The sequence below is a fragment of the Mesocricetus auratus genome, unplaced genomic scaffold (assembly GCF_017639785.1).
Source record: "Mesocricetus auratus isolate SY011 unplaced genomic scaffold, BCM_Maur_2.0 Super-Scaffold_6723, whole genome shotgun sequence".
Taxonomy (NCBI): domain Eukaryota; kingdom Metazoa; phylum Chordata; class Mammalia; order Rodentia; family Cricetidae; genus Mesocricetus; species Mesocricetus auratus.
In genome coordinates this window covers 16,407,006-16,431,629 of record NW_024429183.1, presented here as the reverse complement: position 1 = coordinate 16,431,629, position 24,624 = coordinate 16,407,006, and the positions used below count along the sequence as shown (strand labels likewise).

The following is a 24,624-nucleotide window of genomic DNA, read 5'->3' as shown; positions in this document are numbered from 1 at the left end:
TTGTGGAGATTTTTTTCTTGAGACAGGGTTTCTCTGTTTATCCCTGGTTGTCCCGGAACTCACTCGGTACACCAGGCTGGCCTTAAACTCATAGAGAACCACCTGCCTCTGCCTCCCAAACACTGGGATTAAAGGTGTGCGGAAACCATCGACCAGCCGAGAAAATTTTTTACAAGTGTGTTTTTAAAATTAATTTATTATCAACATTGAGTTTCATTTGGATTAAATAAGATTTATTTAGTTTCTTTTCTTTTCTTTTTTTTTTTTTTTTTGAGGCAGGGTTTCTCTGTGGCATGGTCCTGGCTGTTCTGAAACTCGATTTGTAGGCCAGGATGGCCTTGAACTCTGCCTGCATCTGCCTCCCAAGTGCTGGGATTAAAGGTGTGCACCACCATCACCCAGCTTTCGTTTTGTGAGTGTGTGTGTGTGTGTGTGCATGCGTGCCCCTGAGGGTATGTATATATGTGCACCACATGCATACACATGCTCTCAGAGACCAGAAGAGGGTGATATATTCCCTCAGACTAGAGTTACAGCAGGTTATGAGGCACCCATGGGGGTGCTGAGAACTGAATCCAGATCTTCTGTAAGAATAGTTAACCACTCAGCCATGTCACTAGTCTTGTTGTGTTGTTTTTTGAGATAGGGCCTCAATGTGTAGCACTGGTTGATCTGAAACTCAACTGTGTAGATCATACTAGCCTCAGACTCAAGGATCTGCCTGCCACTCCCCCAAGTGTTAGCATCAAAGCAGAGGTCTACTACACCTAGCCTTAGGTATCTTATTTATAACTGGCATATTTGAAGAAAAAAAGAAATTTCCTACTTGGGGAGTTTGTCAACTAGGGAAAAAGAATGAGTTTGCCCTAAGAGCTGAGTGGAAGAAGATGACAGCATTCTAAGGGGTAAAGAGGCTGACAAATGTTAAGTCCCCCCAGGTGTTGCTGTCACTATTCCAGCATGGACACTGTGGGAGAAGAGACACTGGGTCCTATCCACATCCAGGAACTTTTCTACACTTGACTGTTTCCCTGTACTTGGGAAGGGGAAGCCTGTTACAAAGTAAATCATTTTAATCCTATTTTTTGTCTCATTGAGACAGTGTCAGGCAAACATTCATTTTCTGAAGCTCTTGAAGACTGTTAAGTCTTTAGTGACAACAGGTCATTTGGTCATTTGTTTTCATTTGGAGCCAATGGAAGGAGACATGGACATTTGCTTCCACAGACTGTAGTTGGGAGTGACACAGAAAGGACTTTTATAGATGCCTATTTGTGATTGCAGAGGCGTGACATGAAGACACAGCAGCATAGTTTGTTGTTGGCCTGTGTGTGACAGACTGACTGAGTCACACTCTATTTGGGTTGCTCTGTCATGGGTTTCAGTTCTCTGGAGCAGTGGCTGGGACTTCAGAGTCCCTCTGTGGCTAATGTTGCCTCCTTACCTCACTGTGTACAAGGAAAGGTAAAGTGGCAAGCCTGGGGCATGACTTGTCTTCCTTCCTAGAGTTGGGGACCTGCTTGAAAGAATGAGTTAAGCGGCTCCCCGTGAACCTGCTGGATGAGGTCACTGCAGGGGTGAAGTCCCAGCAGCTGCTGTCTCGGCCTGCCCAGTGGTCTGGGTCCAATCGTCACATCCTTTCCGTCTGCACAAAGGGATGGCAGCAAGCGAGTGACTGTGGACTGTTGCATAGAGTCATACGCAGCTCTCCGAGCAGCAGCAAACAGTTGTTTATAGAGAAGCTTGCGAGTGACTGTGGACTGTTGCATAGAGTCATACGCAGCTCTCCCAGCAGCAGCAAACAGTTGTTTATAGAGAAACTTGCAGTAGCCCTACTGGACACAAGCCATGTCATCCTTGTCCACATGGAAGCAGTCTCCTGATGCAGCAGCTGGGCCACCAGTCACTTTATCCTTCCAAGGCTCTATGTTACCATGATAGCAGTGTCCCTCCACCCTCTCTGCTTTTATAAAAACTGTTGATAGAATTGGCTTTATGTGGTAATGGTCTTTGAGTCAAACTTCATAGATATTTAAAGATTTTTTTAAAAGTTTTAAAATGGGGGTAGGGTTAGAGTCTTCGTGTGCCCATAGAGATCAGAGGCATTGGATCCCCCAGGAGGTGGAGTTACAGGTGATTGGAAGCCTCCTGGTGTGAGTGCTGGGAATTGAATCCAGCTTGTCTGCAAGAGTAGTGAGTGTTTAACCACTGAGCCATCTCCCCAGACCTTCTGGGATAGCAGCAAACTTTTATTTGCTTTATATTTAGTTTTAGGGATCTTTGCTTCTTGTCTTTATCCCCAGAACATTATGTTCTAGCTTATGAGGTAGGTTCCAGTCATGTCTTTAAAAATTCACATGTGTCTAGCTCCAGCAACTTTAGACATCTTTTATGGTTGTGTGTCTGAATGCCCAAACCATTCCTAAAACCTAGCTTCAAAGGGCAGCTCCTACCTGCTAAAACACAAAGGCCTTGGCCTCTGCCTCTGCCTTTTTAGGAATGATGACATTTCATCTTGCCCTTACAGGCAGCCCGGACTATGTAAAAACAGAAAGCAAGAGCTGTGACTAGGGTGGGCAGACAAAGGTCCCCCTCTTGGCAGTGTAGGATATGAATGAGGATGTCTCCATCCCTCCATCTTAAGCCTGTGAGGACCACTTCAGGATGGCAGTATAGGGGCTGTATCTCCTGCTAGAGTTTTCACAGGCAGGCAAGATTAATTTAACAACCGCTATTACCTGTATATTGTACTTATGCATATAAAAGACATTAGGGGTAAAGCCACCAGCTAGCTTTTTTATATTATTACAACTGTATAATATCCATTTTATAATGAGAGTGAATGGAAGCCTGTCTATATTAACACCATGTTTCTAAGTTTTAGAAGTGGTGGGACTGAGAAATAGACTAATGGCTTTGAACCTCATTGGACTGTTAGCACAGTGATTTACTGTCTGATTTTTTTATTGAAAATTTCACCAAAAATTTTCATCTGTTACAGTTCTCTTAAATGTGATTTGCACGCACAGTGGTTATATAGGCTGTGGTGGGAATCTAACTCCCTATACTTAGTATATGTTTAAAACTCAGTGATTTACTTGCTGGGACTTTTTTCCTCATGTGTAAAATAAGGGCCAGAGTGTACATCTTATATGTCATTATAAGGAATAAACCATATGGGAGGGGCATACAGAGTGTGAGGCATGGCGTCTAGCACATAGCTTTTATTTGTATGAATAATTTGATTATGAGGCATGGATATTTGCTTTTTTGTTTCATTTCATTATTTTTTTATCCATGCTTCCATTTATCTGTATGGTCTTCTTGTTTGCTTTTTAAGAGATTATTTTTATTAATGGAATGTGCATTTATCTGTATGCATATATGCACACATGTGTAGAGGTCCCAAGCAGGCCAGAAAAAGATGTCAGGTTCCGTGGACCTGGAGTTATTGGTGATTGTGAGCCTCCTGTGGATGCGGGGAACTGAACTCTGGTCCTCTGAAAGAGTAGCTAACTGTGCCTGCTGCTAGAGTTTCACAAACATGCAAGACTAATTTAACTGTCTCCTATTGACTGTGTATGCATGTAAAAGACATGAGGGGCAAACAGGACTCGTCACTACTGAACCATTCTGTCTCTCCAGCCTCACTGTTTACTTTTTAAAAGTAGTCTCATGATGGGAGTGTAGCTTGCCTAGCTTGCGTGAGTCCTGGCCAGTCTCTGTCCCCACATAAACTGAACTCAAGAGAACCTGGCACTATGAGATCCCATCTCAAAAACAAAATTAAAATAATAAATTCTAGTGTAGTTAATAGCCATATATCATTTAACTGTTCTTCCTCAACTCTTATGTAGTTCTCTGTTTTGTTTTTGAGATAAGAGTAGCTAGCTTGGAAGCCTTTGTACGCCAGGCTGGCCTTGAACCCACAGCACTCCTGCCTCTGCATTAATGTGCTGCGACTGCAGTCATGTACCACCTCTGCTGGCACATGTCCTATGCATACAGCTTTGTTCTTTGTTTTAAAGGAACATTGTAGTTGTGTTCCTAGGCTGGTCTTGAATCCCTGGGCTCTAGCTGTCCCATTGGACCCTTCTGAAACTGATCCTGTTTGCACAGGAGTTTGTTAGTACAATTCTTGTGTAAATGGATATGAATTTTTAAAAAGAGATCAATTTTAGGAGGATTGCTTATATGTCAAAGGCTGCATAAAACTTTCACAAATTATGCCTGGTGTTGGTGATACACTCCTTTAATCCCAGTACTCGGGAGGCAGAAGCAGGCGGATCTCTGTGAGTTCTAGGCCAGCCTGGTCTACAGAACGAGATGCAGGGCTGCCTCCAAAACAATACAGAGAAACCCTGTCTTGGGGGAAAAAAAAAAACTTTTACAAAGTGGTATATGAGATTTTCTTTTTCTCCAACCTTATAAATACTGTTCTAGTTTTTTATGCTATCAGTGTTGAGTCCCATTCATGGTTTATTCTTGCTATTACTTTTTTATTTTGCTTTGTTTTGTATTGGGGATTGAACTCCTGGCTCTATGCATGCTGTGCACACACTGTACCACTGAGCTACCCAGCCCTAGACTGATTCCTCTGTATTGGAGCCCTGTTCTCACCGAGTGTCAAGTCAGGCAGCTTCCACTGTGGCTTTTCCTTAGAGTGTACACTTCCTGCTTTCTTTTATACTGTGAGAATTTTTCTTGTTTTGAATAAGTCCCACTTATTTTGATTATTGGGATAATATTTAAAAGATTTTTTATTTCATGTGTGTATGTGCTTTGCCTGCATGTGTCCGTCACCACATGGCTGCCTGGCATCCTCTTTACAGGGAGTCAGATGCCCTGTGACTGGGGTTCAGATGGCTGTGAGCTGCCATGTGGTTACTGGGAGTTGAACCCTGGTCCTCTGGAGGAGGTACCAGTGCTCTTAACCTTGGAGCCATCTCTCCAGCCCTAGCTTAGTATGTTTTTAATGTCTAAAAGGACTAACTCTGCCTTGTTACTTTTTCTACTTGAAAGTCCATAAACTTTTCAAAAACAAATTTTAGACTTTAAACTTTTAGAGACATGCTAAAGTAGGAGTTACATTTATCTACTTAGGTTAATTAAGATCAGGCACAGAGGTATGGTTTGTTCACCTTCCCCTTTATTCTCATGTAACTTTACTTTTTTTCTTTTTGCTTAAAGATTCATTGTTGTTGTTTTGTCTTTGAGTGAAGGTATTACAAGTTCTGGCTATCCTGGACCTTGATATGTAGACCAAACTGGCCTCAAACCCTCAGAGATCCACTTGCCTCTGTTTCCCAAGTGCTGGAATTAAAGGCCTCTGCCACCACCTCTATCTATTTTTATTATTTTTAAGCATGTGTCTGTGTTTGGGTATGTACCAGAGAGGTCTGATGTGGGTGCTGGGAGCCAAACTCAGGTGCTCTCCAGCTCCTATTTTAAAACAAAAATTCTTTGTGTGTAATTTCACATATGTGTTCATATGTGTACAGGTATATGCGTGTGTGTGTGTGTGTGTGTGTGTGTGTGCACGCACACACACACTCCTGCACCTTTGAATATAGGCCAGAGGTCACTGTTGAGTATCTTCCTCAGATGCTTTTCACCTTATTTTGAGACAAGATCTCTATCCCTTCCCTGCCCGCCCTCCTTTTCTCTATGAACTTGGAGCTTGCCAGTTGCTAGGCTGACTTGCCTGGGATTAAGAAAAAGATTGTCCAATTTCTGATCTTTTCTTGGCCAATGGGTTTCCTGTTCCTTTATGAATGTAATTCATAAAGTTGAAGTGTTTAACCAACATCTCAGCAGGGCCTTGTGAACCACTCAGCAGTTACAGAAACCATTATCTGTTCAGCTGCCTTGGCACCCCACCCGACCCTCCTGCCCTTGGTCCTCCGCTTTCTTCCCATCCAGGAGAACATCCAGGCCTTCTCCATTTCCTCCTCCCCCTTACTTCCACCTCATGATAGATACTCTGGATTGGAGTGTCAGTTCTGCTGCTCGCTGACTGCAGGCACCTGTCTGAACAGTCAGGAAGCTTGCATGTCTTTGATGGAGTGAGAATAACATTTTCCTCATGGGCTGTTGGAATTGCAAATGAGCTAATAAAAGTGTCCTTACTAAAGGCAATGAGGGATCATGGATTGGATTCTAGAACAGAAAAAGCAACTTAGTGGAAAAGCTGGTAAGATTCAAATAGAGTCTGGAGTTTAGTTAATAGTATTGTACAGATTGTTTTAGTTTAGGTAAGTGTGCCATGGTTATATAAAAGAGTAACACTCTGGGACATGGGGTGAAGGACCCACCATCTTTTCTATGTAAGCATTCGTTCTAAAGTAGGGGTGATAGCATACTCACACAGGAGACTGAGGCAAGGGGATCATGAGTTCAAGGCTAGCTTGAGCTACATAGGTGCTACTCCATCTCAAACAGTGAAAAGACAAAAGCTAAATAAATAACAGTTCACTCCCAAATATTTTAAATATCTTTTTTTAAGTGGTAATACTATACAATTAGCAGATGATTATAATTCTACTATCTTTTAAAATTATTAGATTTAGTGAATGCATAGTTATTCACTGAGGTAAAGCTAGTTCCTTGGCTTTACCATAGAAAAGAATTTCAGGATGAGTAGTATGAAGCAGAAATGGAGTTTATTAAAAGTCATTTGTTATTATTATTATTTATTATCTTACTGAGATGATCTCACTGTGTAGCCCTTGACCTAGAACTCTGTGTAGACCAGGTTTGTCCTTGAACTCAAAGATCCAATCACCTCTGTTTCCATAAATTTTACTGTATATGCATGCTGTGCCTGCATGTATGTTTGTATACCACTTGGGCGCCTGGTACCCTTTGAGGCCAGAGGAGAGTGTCAGATCCCCTGGAATTGGAGTTACAGACAGTTCCATGTTGGTGCTGGGAACCAAAACTGGGTCCTCTTGCAAGAGTAGCAAGTGCTGTTAACTGCTGGACCAACTCTCCGATATAGATTTAAAATGTAATGTAAGCACAGGAGCTATGAGGAGCACTTGGGAAGAAAACAAGATACTAAGAGCATGATTGTGGGCTAAAGAAGAGTCTCAGTACCATTGTCTTTACAATATTTGTATATAGAACTTAATTTCCATGGGAGCTGAAGAAATGTAAGAGAACTTGTTCCTCTTCCAAAAGACCTGAATTTGGTTCCTAGCACCCAGGTCACCCAGCTCATGACTAATTGCAAGCCCCAGGGCCCCAGCACTCCTGGTTTAAGCAGGCACCTACATTCACGTGCATACAAATACACCTATTAACAATTTTTAGATAAAAAAGCAATTTAAGCTGGCGAGGTGGCTCATGCCTTTAGTCCCAGCAATGGGAAGGCAGAGGCAGGCAGATCTCTGCGTTTGAAGCCATCATGGTCTTAAGAAAAGTTTCAGGACAGCCAGAGCTACACAGAGAAACCCTGTCTCTAAAAACCGTGTGTGAGAGAAAGCATAGCTCAAACATGCATAGACAGTCACTATTGTGTTTTTTGTGGTTCCCCTAAAGACATTCTGTAAATGTACAAGTGTATAAATATGTGTTATCAGAGGGGAAAAACACACAGAGAATAACAGTATATATACACTTTACAGCCATTTCCCACTTAATTATCTTAGAGCTTTTCCATTGACTTGAGGCCAATGTGAAGAGCTTTGTCCTATGAACTCCTCCACTAACCCCAGCTAATATGGGGGAACTTTTACTATAAATAAGGGCTTTAACACATGGACTGAGAATTTTAAATCCTATTCATGTGATTTTTTTCCCACAGCATTGCAAAAAGCTTTAATTGTAACTCTGGGTGGGTGGGTGGGTGTGTGCTTAAGAGTAGAGGGACCCAATTGGCTAGAGGTGTTGGGTTCCCAGGAGCTAGGTTACAGGAGGTTGGAAGCCATCAGACAGAGGTGCTGGGAAGTGAAGTCAGGTTCTCTGGATGGCTGAGCCATCTCGCCACCTCTACCACCCCGCAGTAATTTTTCAAAGTCATCAGCTCATTATTCTGGGGACTAGCAGAGGGAGACTTGAGCTTTTCCACAGGCTCCATCCCTCACAAACTGAAACTGGGGGAACCAGAGTGGTTGAGGGGCAGCTCCTCTTTATTTAAGTGAAGACCACACCAAGGGAATTAGAATCATTATTTTGCAACCTCCAATGAATTATTGAATTATTTGTCAGTTTCTGAACGCTTTGTTCATTTACTCATTTATTCTCTGACTGTTCATGATTTAGTTCGTTATCATAGCTCTGTGGTAGGTCTGATGTACTAGAGAAAAACCCCCAACAAAAATCAGCACTCTTCTTTAGATCTTCGTCTCTGTTCTTACAAATTTAGTTTCCCTTATACATTTTACAGTGAATTTATCTAACGACTTAAAAAGGCATGGTGGAGTTTTTTAAAGATTGGAATTGCATAAGGTTTATAGATTTGCATAAAGAGGATTGCCATCTGTTGTATGTACTAGCTTAGTTCAGATAGAATATGGAAAATAAACAAAGCTTTGCATTTATGTTGGGGAAACAGTCATTGTACAGATTTGGTTATAAGCATCTGATATAGCCTCTTTGCCAGGCAGTATTAACACTGAGAAGAAAGCAAGCAGGTCTCAGGCTAAGGATACAGCTCAGGGACAGTGCACTTGCCTAGCCCGTGCAAGCCTCTGGATTTGGTCCTCAGCACTGCAAGAAAAATAAATAGAACAAAACCCAGAGGATTCAGTCAGAAGCAGTTCCACATCTTAGGCTCACAGCCATTTGTTAAAGTCAAGCTTGGTCACATCCTGGGAAGACATTTTGGTTTTAGCTGGCTACCAGTGTTCGCCAGTTGGACCTGGTTATATGTAATCTTTGTTCCTACTGAAGGATATGCAGGATAATGGAGTGAGTGGCTTAAGTCCTGGAGGCAGATAGAGGGGTATGAATTAAATGTCCTACGGCTATGCTTGGTTATTTAGCCTCTTGGATGCTTGTTTCCTCCATATAATGTGGGACAGTTGAGTTGCCTAACTCGTGGGGTTGTGTGTGAAGCTTAAAGAACATAAACTAAGAGAGAACCTTGTGTCTTGTCTGGCACACCCCCATCCCATCTCATATTCAGTAGTAACGTTTATTATTCTTATTTAAACTTGTCATCTGGGGACTGGAGAGATGGCTCAGCAGTTAAGAGCACTTTCTGCTCTTTCAGAGAACTCTGGCTCAATTTCTAGCACCCACATGGCAGCTCATAACCTTCCCTAGCTCCAGTTCCAGGGAATCTGTGTCCTCTTGTGAACTCCTCAGACACAAGCACACAAGTAGTGGACATGCATTCATGTAGCAGAACATTTACACATACATATAGTAAGTCTTTTAGGAAATTGCCATCTGGCTCTCTTGGTCATAGCCTTACACTGTTTAGGAGAAATGACAGCCAGTTACAAAAGGATAGCCTAGTAACAGTGAGGAAATAGTAGCCTTTCTATCAGGGTCAGAACAGGAGACTAATGAGAAACAGAAGATGCACCAGATACTTATTTTGAATTGCTTTGATGTGGAGAATGGAGGCCAGTTAAGCTGAACTTCCTTTAACTATATCTGCTCAACAGTAAACTGTAACTGTGGTGGTCTACTCAGAGGAGACCCAGGAGCAGCTACACACATGCTGTTTTAGGGGAACTACAAAACAAATTTCTGAATTAGAAATCTGAAACTAAATAATGACTAAGATGTTTTGCATTGAAATTCTTATGTAAATGTATAGACAGTTCTGCATATAGCTCCTCTATTTTTAAAGAATTGTAATTCTTTAAAACCTTATTTGATCTGCCTTCCAAGTTAGAGGATTTGTAGTGCCTTGGACCCTTATAGACACAGCGATCATCAAAGACCCAAAGAAACAGTGAGGTAAGAAGGTTTAGGAGCTGCCGGGCGTTGGTGGCACACGCCTTTAATCCCAGCACTTGGGAAGCAGAGGCAGGCGGATCTCTGTGAGTTCAAGGCCAGGCTGGACCGTCAGCCTCCAAAGCAATACAGAGAAACCCTGTCTCGTAAAACCAAAAAAAAAAAAAAGAAGAAGAAGAAGAAAAAGAAGAAGAAGGTGGTTTAGGAGCTACTTTGTTTCACTTGTTGTCTGTTGTTGCCTTGGAGACAAGTCCTTAGTTCTGAGCCCCGTTCATCTAGCTATTAATCCCTGTTTCTGTCCTTGAATCAAGGATCTTTAAAACAGCGGTTCTCAACCTGTGCCTCACACTACCTTGGGGGTGGAACAACCCTTTGGAAGACAGAGGTCAAAGAACAGATATCCTGCATATCAGATATTTACATTAAAATTCATAGCTAGCAAAATTACAGTTACGAAGTAGCAATGAAATAGTTGTATGGTTGAGGGTCACCGTGGCATGAGAAACTGTATAAAAGGGTCGCATTATTAGGCAGGTTGAGGACCACTGCCTTAGGAGAGCATTTTGGGGAACTGGAAAGATGGCTCAGCACTGGCTACTCTTGCAGAGGACCTGGCTTCAATTGTCTGTAACTCCAGTTCCAAGGGATTCAACATCCTCTTCGGGTCTCAGTGGGCTACTGCATACATGTTGTGCACAAGCATACATGGGAGCAAAACAGTCAAACACATACAATAAGATTAAAATCATAAAAAGACCATTATAGAAGTTTCTATGGCTTGTGTGTGCAGAAGTGTGTGAAGAAAAGTGCTGTCCGTGTCTAGCAGGCAGATGGCAACTTTAAAGGAAAGGATGTGTCCCTGTAAACTTGGCCTTGGCTTTGCTTCACTTACACCAGCACCTTCCTTTGTTAGCCTTCTCTTTCCTGATGCTCTTGTATGGTGTCAGTGTGACCATAGTATATTAGAAAACCCTAATAAAGTTATTTAACTCATTTGCTTAAGATCCATTTTCTGGGCCTGGGGAGGTGGCTTAGTGGGTAGGAGTACTTGCTTTTCCATCAAGGGACCTGAGTTTGAATCCCCAGCACTCATATATGGATGCCCTTGTAATCCCAGCACTGGGGGGGGGAAATGGGTGGATCCTGAGAGCTTGCTGGTGGACAGCCAGGCCAAAGCAGCAAGCTTCTGGTTCAGTGAGAGACCCAGTCTCAAAGAACAAGGAACAGAGAGATATAGGAAGACACCAGATAGCCTGCTTTAGCCTCTGCATGCAAGTGCACAGGGTGTCCACTCACATGCACAACACACGTAATTCATTTCTCATGTCCTTTGGGAAGGCATTACTCACTTCATATAATATTTATAGTAATGCTTTTGTTGTTGTTTTTTGTTTGTTTTTGGAAATAAGTTCTCATTCTATAGCCCCAACTATCTGGCTGAGAGCTTACTATGTAGCCCTTCAACCAGAATACCAGAGTTTGTGTCACTTGTCACCAAAACACTGATGGGAATTGAATCTTTTTTTTCCTCTTAAAATTGCTATTTTTAATTATGCGTAGGTATGTGTCTGCATGTAGGTATGTGTAGATGAGGCCAGGGGTGGCGGATGCCCTGGAGCCACTTGACATGAGTGCTGGGAGCCTGACTCAGGTCCCCTGGAAGAATAGCACGCACTCCCCACCACTGAGCCATCTCCCTAGCCCTGGGATTGAATCTTTAGGCTATACTTTATTTAGATCTGACAATTTGTGAAAACAGGATTAGTACCTCAGAGAATCTACCTTCCTCCCAGTGCCTGCCAGCACACTCCATAGAGAGCAGGAGCCTTGGCCCGGTGGCTGGGAAGCCTTGTCTGTGAGGTTCATGGTGCAGCTCTCCTTATTGTCTCCTGTACGTTTGTTATTATCAAGTCTCTAGTATAGCCAGCTTTCCTGAGTCCCACTCAGGTAGGTTAACTTAGGACACACTCTCATCAGTGTGTCTTCTGACTGTGATTATGATTATTAGATAGTGTGTGTATGTAGAGTCCTTCCCACAGTACAAAATACAAATATGCGCTTTAACTAGAGTATAAATCCCTTTTGGCTGATATCAGACCTGATTGACATGAAATTCACCACATGGCTTCAAACTTGAGGCCATTCACCTGCTTCTACCTTCTGAGTGCTGGAGCCAGTGCGCAAGGTCTGCTTTAGTGAAACTCACAAGTGTCTAATAGGCTAATATCATAGACACAGTGTTAGTGCATGGTGTTCAAAACCTAGTAGAAGAAAAGAAAGTTCTTATTTCTAGTTACCTTTAATGGTTTATGGTTTATGCATTTCAGTGAACGAGGAACCTACTACAGCCAGTGATCCTGAAGAACCTTCTGCTGTTGGTGTGACAGCCCCACCTGCTGCAGCCTTGAATGTGTCCCCAAACCCCAACACGACATCCCTTCCTGCACCGTCCATACCAGCTGAGGGAGAGGAGCCCAGCACTTCAGGGACACAGCAGCTTCCGGCCACTGCCCAAGCCCCTGATGCTCTCCCTGCCGGGTGAGTAGCCTTGTGTGCCATGATGGCACTCTCCTCCTCAGGGACTGCCTCCTCCACCGGGTCAGGGTCTCTGGGAAGGCTACCATGTGTAGAAGCAAGAGAGGTATAAAAGTGCTAAACTGCAAATATCTGAGAGACCCTAACCCATCCCGGAGGCAGGCGAGTGCTGCCTTATGCTGGGGCGTAAGCAGATAGCTTCTGTGGAACAAGGAGGGCATTGCCTTCATGGTTGTGGGAGGGTGTCTGACTAGATGCTGCCCAGAGAATAGCTTTCTCCCTCCTGAATTTGACCTTGGCAACCCATGAGGGACTCGGCTTTAGGTGCTGAATTACTGTGGCTGTTATCCCCACAACTGTGGTCAGTGTAGCATAGATGCTTGTTTTCTTGTCCTCTTTTACTTTGGATAAAAAGACCTCAACCAAGATGACAACTCCAGCAAAGCAAAGGGAGCTCAATGTTGACCACGTAGTGAGTGGGGATTAGGAGCATGGATCCTGGGGACTGACCAGATGGCCCAGTGGATAAAGGCACTTGCCACCAAGCCAGGTGGCACCCTAAGTTTGATCTCTGTATCTACATGGTGAAAGGAAAGAGCCAACTCCTACAAGTTGTCCTCTGACCTTTTATATTTTATACAAACACATACACACACCAAATAAACACACGTAGAAAAAAATTAAGAGAACGAGCTTTTTTTTTGTTGTTGTTGTTGTTTTGTTTTGGTTTGGTTTTGGTGGTGGGGTTCATTAGATTGGTGATTGAATCCAGCCATCTCCCTCACCTGTGTGGCCTTGGCTGTGTGACTTACATGTTGGTTATGTGGTGACAATAAGCATCCACGTCTAGGGACTTCAATAAAATGGTGTATGTGAAACATGTGCTGACAGCCAGGCACATATTTCTTTGAAGTGTCTGTGAAGGAGCCACAAAGTTAGAGACTGCTTTGGACCTGGAAAACAAAGTCTTACTTCAGGTAAGGCCAACTGTGGTCAGGGCCAGTCCCATTGTCCATCCTGGTTATCAGTTTGACCTAAGAGAAAACAAGGTCCCATGTTGGCAAGATGGCTTAGTATAAGTTGCTTGTCACCAAGCCTGAAAACCCCGGGCGGAGGGAGGAAACTGATTCCTGCAGGTTACCCTCTGGCCTCTATGTGTGCCCAGTGGCGCATGTTCCCTGCCCGTAAATAAATGTTTAAAAAATTGTTTTAGGGTTGCTGGTGAGATGGCTCAGAAGGTTAAGGCACTTGCTACCTAGCCTGAGATCAGTCCCCAGGCCCTATATGTAGAAGGAGAAAGCTGAGCTGACTTCTGTGGGTTGTCCATTGCTCTCTACAGACACATCCCCACACAGACATACACATCACCCCCACACACGCACCCCCACACAGACACACGCATCCCCACACAGACACACACACACGCACATGCACCCCCACACAGACACACGCACCCCCACACAGACAGACACACAAATAAACCCAGAAAGAGGTAGTTTTAAACGAGAAACCTGTTTCTGCCCTGTCAGTCACTGGTGATATGCTGATGTGGGCTTCAGGATAGTGAGTATTCCCTCAAGGTGTAATTCATAATGGGCATTGGAAAGATGTCTCTTCTCTTGCTTGCTGGGAAATATGATGCCTTATTCACACAGGCGTTTCTGAACCCCCAGTTGTTGAGAATCCCATGTCAGAATGCATGTGTGGCTTTTGCTGTTTGTACTTAGCATTCACATAGATCCTTTCTCCTAAATAGTGAGTTCAGAAAACAAAAACCACTGCAGATAATTCTCTTAGAATCTCAAGAAAATTGGAGTATTGAGAGGCAGCTCTGAAAAGGCCTTTCTTTTGGAGGGGGTCAAGTGTTTAATTTTGTGAAGAGCTTATTAACCAATTGCTTGTGTACCCCTGCAGAGATTTTTCTTTTCTCTTTCATATGTGGTATGGGAGACTTGAAAGAACTATGTGTTGTTTATACTTTCAAATCTGTATGCTATAATTTGGGGGGAACAGAGCAGAATCATTTTGGCAGAAAGGAGAGAGAATGGCTGCCTGTGTCCCTAGTGAGCTGTTTGTTTCTTTCCGTGGAGCAGATGCCTGGAAGGCCAGCCTCACTCCTGTGTCAGTCACAGGCAATTAGGGCTAATGGCTCCACACGTCTTTATGTAGGGTGTATGTGAGGGTTACTGTTCTCTGGGATTTGGCACTTCCTGTTTCCAAATAGTTGGAAAACTCCAGACTCTGAAAACACTCTTTATTCAGCAGGCAAGGGAAGGCCCCCCAAGTCTGAAACACTTTTCTGAGGTGGAGTTTGGACAGTGTCTTTTTCTTAGAGGATTTAGAATGTGACAAGGTACACGTGCGCACGCTTGTGTGTGTGTGTGTGTGTGTGTGTGTGTGTGTGTATGTGCGCGCACGCTCTATTATGTATAAACTATTCCAGAGGAGAGTTTGGGAGTCCCAGTTTTCCAGGAGTACTTGCTGCGTCAGTATTTGGAGGACCTTGTCAGAGCCGGGGATGGCCATCCCTACTTGTGTGCCCACCAGCTCTGCTGAGTGCATGGTGGTGCGGACAGGACAGCAGGCTTTTCTGTTGGCTTTGATACTGGAACCTGGAAAGGACATAGTTTCTAAGAGCCTCCCAATTTGTAGGCCCAGCACTTTCCTCCCTCCCTTGTTTCTAAGTTGAGGAGACCCAGGCAGTAAGATGATGAACTTAGTCCTAGTCCATCATCCTGCTGTAAATTCTGTAGAGGGACTGAAGTACAGGTATGTGTGGGGCATGAGTGGAAATTACAGAATACCTTTATTCTTTATGAGAATTTATAAATGAAGTATCTAGACTAAACTGCTAGTGTTCAAGTTACAGGCCAATGCTTTTACAGGATGTATTTTTTTTATTTAAAAGTTTTTCATTATTTTTTTTAATTTGTGTAGTTGTGTGTACACAAATATATAGAGAACAGAGGACAACCTTTAGGGAGTTTGTTCTCTTCTTCCATCATGTGGTTCTGGGAGTTGAACTCAGGTTGTCATGTGTGGTGGCAAGTGCCTTTACCTAGGGAGCCATCTCACTGACTGGCATTCCTCCATCAGATAGGACAGTCATTACTGTTGAAGACATGGTAAGTCCCGGGCTAGGCACTGCAGATGTACAGCTTAGTAAGGAATGGTCTGTGTTCAGAATAGTTTATGAAGTCTGCTCTGGTCCCACTGAGTTCTCTCTGGATTCCCTTGAGAACCGATGCCAACTCTCATTTCAGTATCTTGAGCCCATTGTACTACTTTCTGTGTATCTTAACTCAACCTAGAACAGAAACATTATCTGACCCATCCTAACCTGTCCTAACACACTCTCTCTCTCTCTCTCTCTCTCTCTCTCTCTCTCTCTCTCTCTCTCTCTCTCTCTCTCTCTCTCTCTCTCTCTCTCTCTCTCGTTGAGACAGGATTTCTCTGTGTGTAGCTGTCCTGGAACTCACTTTGTAGACCAGGCTGGCCTCGAAACTAGAGATCTGCCTGCCTCTGTCTCCTGAGTGCTAGGACTAAAGGCGTGCGCCACCACTGCCTGGTCATCTGTCTTTCTTTATAGTATACCTTCTAAAGTAAATGTTCTAAGCATGACCTTTCCCACTTGGAGTGCCCCAGTGGCTTCCTACTGTCTTCAGGGTTAAATTCCCAATCCTTACATAATCGGAAAATCTCTGTGGAAACCACCTTCCCTGTGTACTCTGAGCTCTAGCCACAGTAAATGACTTTAGTCCGATCCACACACTACCCTCTTCCAGACTGAGCATCCCCCCTCCTATGATGGTCCCTCTCAAAGCTTCCTCAGTGTCTTAACATTTAATTCCTTAAGTTTCAGGTTAATGACAACCCTCAGGGAATCAGCCCTTCCTGGTACCTGGTGTATGGCCATGTCTTTTCTCACATTTGTAAATGCTTGTTCAGGTCCCTCTGTCATTCTGGGCTGTAGGTGACAAAGTAAGTCCAGGACCTACTTGTTATGAATACATCTCAATGCCACCCCCATTTCCTTTTTTCCGTCTGGATGAATGGTCTCTGCTTCGGTGATGCTTTAAAGAAGGGCATCTATGAGAGAACACTGCTGTTTCCTTCATTCCCAGTATAGACTGGCTTTGGGTTCAGCAGTGTCTGTCACGCGTCAGAACACGAAGGCTCATCACTTGCTTCCCCTTGACTTAAATTGTTTCTGAACCAACCTAGATTGCTTGCTCGGGCCGAGGGGTGACTCTGCCTCCAACTTTATCTGCTCAGCTCCTCTATCTCCTTTGCTAATTGATGAAAAGAGGTTCACTGGGGTTTCCAAGAATTGCCACATTGATCGTCTGAAATTTACAGCAGGAAAGACTGGTCACATACATCTGTGTGCTTCCAGGCTGAGGGCTTCGGAAACCTAGGCTGCCTAAGGCCAAATACAACATTCCTCAGTCCATTTCTCTCCCTGTCTGGAAGCCCTCTCTCTCTCTCTCTCTCTCTCTCTCTCTCTCTCTCTCTTTTTTCTTTTAACTTAATTAGCCCCAAAGAAGCTCCTGGAAGGTGTGGAGTTTCCAGGTTGTAAGTGTCTATTGAGAGCAGGGATGTTGGACACATGTAAGGTAGTGGCCCATGCAGGGAGTAGAAAGCGTGGCCACTTGGGTCAGTTGGCCCTGGGTCTGGTTTTTGTCCCTGTCGGAGTCCACTTTGGAGACTGAATACTCATGAACAGACAGTGTGTACATGGCTTTGACAAACCCCCAGGACACCCCAGTCTCTTAGCTCCCAGAGTCCCTCACACAGAGGCACATTATTTCCCCTGGCAGCTGGCACACGGCTGTGGTTTCTTACATAAGAGAGGACGTTGTGTTTGGACTGCCGACTTACCTCAGCACTGCTGTTTCACACCACCTTGTTCTCCCGCAGTCATTGGCTGCCCTGTTTCCTGCCTCAGAGCGGAATTAATGGAGTGGTGTTTTCTAGCCCTTTCACATTTGCCATCTGTCCCCATGCCCTTGCTGGAGACCCAGAGGCTTCTCTAGGTAGACCTTGCGACAGCCTTGGGAGAGTTCTCTGATGTGTTGTTTGTGGAGGGGAGTGTTTGGAGCACCTCTGCTGAGTTATAACTAGCCCGAGCGCTGAATCTCATTCTACAGTGTCATACAAACTATAAATGAAGAGCCTGCCTTTTGGGGAATTGCTATTAATTTACTTCTAAATTTTCAACCATGATGAGTCTTTACCTTTGTTTTACCTTCTGTTCAAGGGATCACAACATATCTAGATGCTGAGGCAATGTCATAGACACAGAAGTTTCTAGGAGCTAAGAAGCTTTCTTTTTCTGGGTGCAGACTGTTAACAGTTTGGAGCATGGACCACATGGATAATATTGGAAGACTGTGCCCTTTTTCTCACCTTGTGTTATTGTAGAATATGGTTTTGGTTTTGACCCTAAAAGGGTTATTACATACATAGGTAACTCAAATAGTGCATGTTCTGTCTTCTTTCTAAAAGACTCTGCTGTCACCAGTGGACTTACTGAGCTGTGAGGTGTTTGTCCCATGTCTTAATTAGGTAATCACACATAATGATTAGTCCATTTTTACTACAGTTTCTTGAGAGCTCCTCAAGAATAAGGCGCATCAGGCGTGTCTTGGCACCCTCAGCATCTCCCATGGTATAGGGAGATGGAGTGGGAAGTATAAGTAAATAAGGGACTCACATTCTTACTTTTCCTTAGTATTTTAATTTACATTTTGATCTTATAAAAGACCATTGAGCTGAATGTGGTTCCTCACACTTGCAATCCCAGCATTTAGGGAAGCTGAGGCAGGAAGATAGTTGAATCTGAGGCCAGTCTGGCCTACAGAGTGGAAGATCCTGTTTCAAAAAGCTGAAAAACAAAACCCACAAAACAACAAAGCAACACCAAATAAGATCTTTGATAGGCAGAGATGGGCGTGGGGGTACAGACATAGCATAGCAACAACTGTATCAAAGACCTTTCTGGACTTAAGCATTGACGTTTATGTATCTTGTGTCATTTTCCTGACCATTAATAGTAGCTACCAGGTGGAATGAACTTTCACACTGAGCTGGGAACTGCTAAGCTTAACTCCAAGATCATTTGGTCAGTTTTTTTGTTGTTGTTTTAATTTTTTATTCATTTTACATACCAACCACAGTTCCTCCCCTCCCCACATTAAAAATAATTGTGTGTGTGTATGTGTACATGTGTGTATGGTCATCTAAAGTTCCTCCTTGCTCTGAGGTTGTAACATACAGATACCCCATTTTGTTGATTTTTTTTTAAAGAAACGGCTTTATTTTTATTTTTAATTATGTGTATGTTTGTGGATATGTGCTCCTGAGAGAGATGTGTGAAGGAGCCAGAGGCTTTGGATTTCCTGGAGCTGGGGTTAAAGGTGGTTGAGAGCCACCTGACAGGGGTGCTGGGAACCAAACTTGGGTCCTCAGGGAAGAACAGTACATGCTCTCAACCACTGAGCCATCTCTCCAGTTCCCATTGTTGATTTTGATATGCATGTTATTTCATATTTTATCTATGTAACTTATAGACATTGGCATGCCATTAACTGTTAGTGTCTTTTTTGGTAGGTTAATCATACAATGGCAATTTAGATTTAATTAAAACTAGTATTTTTATATATAATTAAATGCTTATTACATTTGTTTTGTGTGTGAGAAAGTACATGTGGAAGTCAGAAGCTACTTCCAAGAGTTAGCTCTTTCTTTCGTAGTGTGGGTCCTGGGATCAAATTCAAGCCCAATAGCAAGTACTTATACTACTGAACTAGCTTTCCTGCCTCTGCTGAACACTCAGTTTTGATTATTTCAAGCAGAGTTGCTTTTCCATCCAGTATGTTGCAAACATCTGAATAAGTTAATACTCATTTCCAGTTTGTTTTGAAACTGGAATAGCCTCATTATAGAAGTAGCTTTTCTTGCCAGACAGTGGTAGCATATACCTTTAATCCCAGCACTGAGGAGGCAGAGGCAGGTGGATCTCTGAGTTTGAAGCCAGCCTGATCTACAGAGTGAGTTCCAGGACAGCCTCCAAAACAATACAGAGAAACCCTGTCTCAAACAAACAAACAAAAGAAGAAGTAGTGGTGGTGGTAGCATTTCTCTTTGTTCCACCAGGAGCCATTGAGGGTCTCTGCCACTGCTGTGATGAGCTATTATAATAGATGGTCTTACAGCTGCGTCTCTGACACAGTTCTTTCCTTGACTGTTCAAGCTCATAGAGGATTTATATAGACAGGGCTATTGACCAAGGGGCAAGTTGCCTTTAGAAAGAAAAAACTCATTTTTGTTCTCATCCACTATTTTTCAGATTATCTACCTATGTTGTCAATTTTCCATTTGAAAATTGTGTGTGTGTGTGTGTGTGTGTGTGTGTGTGTGTGTGTGTTTTACAGAGACCATTTCTGAGACTTGTCTTTACTTTCTATAAAAGCTTATATTTGAATGTTACCAGACTCCATCTGGGATTTCCTCAAGGCAAAGAAAACAGGATGGTTGAAGAGGAAAAGAAAACAGACTTAATTCAGAAAACTCAGTAGCTGCTACTGTGACAACTAGGGCTTAGGCGGCAGAGAATGCTGTTGGTAGTTATTCAAAGGAAGTTAGTCTGCTCAGATTGAAGGGCTAGTCCAGAATTCAGGAAAGGCCCTGGGAGAAGCAAGGAGTTGGACACAGTTCCTATTCTGTTGAAAAAAGACCCACTAAAGCCAGGAACCAGTATGAAGGCACTAGGTTACCCAGGAACCAGTATGAAGGCAGTATGGAATCAATATGGAAATTATAAATGTGTACATATCACCATGTCAACCTTATGATTTTTTATTTTTATTTGTTAATTGTATTTTAAATTTATTCTTTGAAAATTTCATATAATTTATACAATATGCTTTGATCATATCCATCTATTATTAACTCCTTCTCACTCTGCCTAGTGCCCCCATCCTACCACTTTCCCAATGGCTCTATTTTCTAATGGAGAAAGGTTTTCTTTGACCGTGAGGGCTATTAACACCCAGTTAATAAAAATAAGCACATTAGTGACTACAAATTGTGATACTCTTTCTTTTAAAAATATTTATTTATTTTAATTTCATGTGCTGTTGTGTTTTGCCTGCACATATGTCTGTAAAAATGTTGGATCCCCTGAAACTGGAGTTATAGACAGTTATGAGCTGCCATGTACGTGCTGGGAGCTGAACCTGGGTCCTCTGAAGAAGCAGTCAGTACTCTTAACTGCTGAGCCATTTCTCCAGCCCCGTAAGTGCTTTTACTAAAAATTCATTTTGAGCACTTAATCATGTAATTTTATAAAGGTCATGTAGGAAGAACCCCAATACTTATCTAAACTCCTTGCCATGATCAACACATTCCTGGCTTCGCCCTTTGTGAAACTGAGATTCTGTCCAAACATAGGTCCAACTAAGAAATGTGTTGATCAGGATCACAGTTTGTGGCTAACTTATTCTGTGATGACTTTTTAATGGAGAATTACTTTTGGGGAATTTCTGCATGATACTGAGAGCCAAAAGCAAGGCTTCATGTATGCTAAGTAAGTACTCTATAACAGAGTTTCTGATACCAAGTTTCCACTGGCTCAGGCTATCCAGAAGTCCCGAGCCTTTGTCTTTTCCTCCCGAGTGCTAGGATTCCATGTACACACCACACCATGCTGATGGTAACCTTTTAGCTAACATAGTTGAGAGTTAATTCCAGTAATGGGATTGAGACTTTGTCTTGGCCTTTAAACTCTTTGGGGTGGTAATTATGGGGAGACTGGGGATAGAAGATATACAACAGAATGAATGAATAAAGGTAATTTAGGTATGAGAAAAATAACCTTAGGACTGAGTGAAATTGGAGACTTCTTAAGTGTGATCAGTGTTCAGCCCAGTGTCACTCACTGAGAGCCAAGGAGCAACGTGTTGGGTAGTGACCTGAACAAACTCGAAGCTTTGAACACTGTTTCTGAGAGCATCAAAGAAAGCTATTCAGTGAGGTGGATAGAACCTGCACGACCCGGATGCAGAGCAGAGCGAGACCCACAGCAGTGAATTGAAAAGGCTTTTCATCTCAGTGTGAGGAAGATGCTTAGAAGGGACAGAAACTCAACCCCTGGCAGGGATATGCTGACAAAAAGTCAAAGCCAGTGTCGTTTTCTTGGCATGAGGAGTCCAAGCCAAGATAGTCGGGAAGCTTAATCTATGTGGGTCAGCAGAAGCAGGAGGCTCGTGCGTGGGCTGGGGACAGAAGTAGCCCACTGTGCTGAATGAATGAGGGGAAGGGATCTGTGTGACTCATGAATAGCTGCGCAGGCAAGGGAAGAGTGAGAGTTCTCAAAGAAAGGGAGGCAAGCTAGGCCGGGGTCAGGGAAGACCCCACAGTCATTTAATCTGGGCAGGAGTCCAACTTTAAAAGGAGAAGCGTAGATAGTGACAAGGTGGTGGAGGGAAGGTCTTGTCCCTCTGCTAACTGTTTTCCTAGCCGAGTCAGTTGAGAGGGCTCATAAGGACACAGAGCAGGACTGGACAATGGCAGTCCCTGAAAGAGTGACTTTCATTCCTGGGATCAGCTGCGATCAAAGATGGGAGGACCGATCTCGCCTAGGCCTGTGTGTTAGAAGAGCCACCCGAACCATGGGCTGCAGGGAGGGGGGAGGGGCAACATGATTGTGTGTCTTGGCAGTTCAATACCACTGTGTGGATTAAAGGCATCCATTGCCTGGAATTTCAAGTATTTGCCTGTCTTCAAATTAAAATGTTAGGCAAGGCATAATAAAGCCATTCCCCCTGCTTCAGATGCAAGTTAAAATGGAAATTGCATATACTGATGAGTTATATACTAAAAGGGTTTTAAGAATAAAAGAAAAATATATTGAGGGTTTTTGTCTGTTTTGAACTTTTCCAGTAAATTTTTATTAGCAGTTACATTATGATTCAGGGTCCCAGGACAGGAAGTATCATATATCCAGGTCCCCCTTTACTGTTTGGGAAGAAGGACAGAGAACAGAGGAGAGGTGGACATGGTCAGGTCAGCTCTTCCCAGGAAGTGTGCCCTCTGCTGTGCTGTCATCCTGGACTGAGACTCGTGATATGGGGCTGAGGGCTTGCACACATGTGGGTACCACTCACACAGGGACAGCCTTTGCAGTCACTGCCTTCTCGCAGCAGTGGAAGTCCTGGTCTGCTCTTAGTTTAGGAAGGGGCTGTCAAAGGGGCAGCTTTGGTTTTAGTCTTGATGTCTTCAGCCATGGTGCTGACTGCTAAGGACTACTCCAGAGCAGCATTAATTCAATGTGACCCTTAGCAAAGAGTGTAGGTTGTTTTTTGACTCTCCAGTTGCTACTTAAAGAAGGGTATTCCAGACTGGGTTTGGTAGTAAATAGCTATAAATCCCAGCACCAAAGAGGCTGAGGCAGGAGGATGATAAGTTTGAGGCCATCATGGGCTGCATAGCAGAACCCTGTTTCAAAAAGATGGGATGGGGAGGGGACACCCCATCAAATTATTGTGGACAGTTTTGTAAAATGAACAGATGACTGTTATTAGGATTTGATCCTGTTTTTATTTTTTTACAGTGGTAAGAATAGATCCCAGGGCCTTGCACATACTAGGCATGTGTTATATACCAAGGTATATAGAATATACCCAGTTTTAATTTTCAGGACAGTGTTTGATGTAGCCCAGGTTATCCTTAATTTACTGTATAGCTGATGATGACCTTGAGTTCCTGTACTTCCCATCTCTGTTTGGTGGATTCCTGTGGGTTTTGAATATTTCCATGTAAGTTTGAATGAGGCAGTTTCTGTTCAATGTTTTCTTACAAGTAAAATTCTGAAACACAAATCTTACATTTTGCCTACTTCATTCTCTGAAGTAGTGGTCACATTGAAACAAATCCCTAATTTCAGACAAGCATGCAGAGCCCGTGAGATGGCTCAGCACTGAAGCCCTTGTTTCACAAGCCAGAGGACTTGAGTTTATTCCCCAGATTCTGTGTAAAGGTGGAAGGAGAGAACCAACTCCGTAAAGTTATTCTCTGACCATCACATGCATACTGTGACACACGTGACTTCACACATGCGTCATACATACACAGGCAACAATAATAATATTTTAAAAACAAGCTTTTTGTCAGCACACACTATATTAACTTCCTCCCAAAAGGCCAGGAAGTACCCCAAAGTAGAAGTAAATGAAATGTGGGAAACTCACTGGACTGTTTTCATCCTTCACAAAACAGTGTTGTGTCATACTTGAGTGTCCTTTATAATATTGTGGTCACGTGCATCTGGGTAGCAGGAGTGTGGGATGGTGGCCTTGGCTGTTTTTGTGCCTCTTGGCTTGGTTGGTTCTCGGCATCATTAGCACACAGGAGCCACCCTTAGTCTCCCAGACTCATGTTAACTTCCACACAGACTGAAGCTCAGTCATCAGACAACAGTGCACCATGTTCCTGGATCCATGCCAGTCTCTTCATGTGACTCTCTGCTAACAAATCCTACAGTTTAAAAATAAACATCGCTGGCTACATAGTGAGACCTTATCTCAAAGTAAATAAATAAATAAGATTTCATCATAAATATACACAAAGCTAGGAGAACAGGACTCGGTGGTATAATTTTCTTTAGATTTTATTTATTATTTTTTGTCTTTGAGCATTTTCTTGCCCGAGTGTTAGTCTGTAAACCACATACATGCAGAGACCTTGGAGGCTAGAAGATGGTATTGGATCCCTTGGGACTGCAGTTACAGATAGCTGTAACCTGGGAATCAAACCTCAGTCCTGGAAGAGCAGCAAGTGCTTCTAACTACTGAGCCATCTCAGTAGTTATAGTTTTTAATTTTAGCAGGTTGTGGTAGCTTAAAAGGCAGAAAGGGGCCCATAACTAAACTTTCAGAGAAGCCCGTGTAACCCAGAAATTGGCATGCAAATTATTGTTGGAAGTTCATTTTAGAAAGAAAATATTCTCAATTTCCATTGTATTCTTTTTTAAAAAATATTTATTTATTTACTATGTATACAGTATTCTGCCTACAAGTATGACTGCATGCTAGAAGAGGGTTATAGATGGTTGTGAGCCACCATGTGGTTGCTGTGAATTGAACTCAGGACCCCTGGAAGAGCAGTCAGTGCTCT

The 24,624-nt window shown here is 43.1% G+C and overlaps 1 protein-coding gene across 1 annotated transcript in view; it reads left to right on the top strand.

Annotated features, from left to right (window-relative positions):
• Wwp2 (WW domain containing E3 ubiquitin protein ligase 2) overlaps positions 1–24,624 on the top strand; it is a 122,039-nt gene that overhangs the window by 71,894 nt on the left and 25,521 nt on the right. The window contains exon 8 of the mRNA XM_040737189.1: positions 12,240–12,450. Coding sequence (XP_040593123.1) covers positions 12,240–12,450 — 211 coding nt within the window. The remainder of the gene's footprint in view (positions 1–12,239; positions 12,451–24,624) is intronic.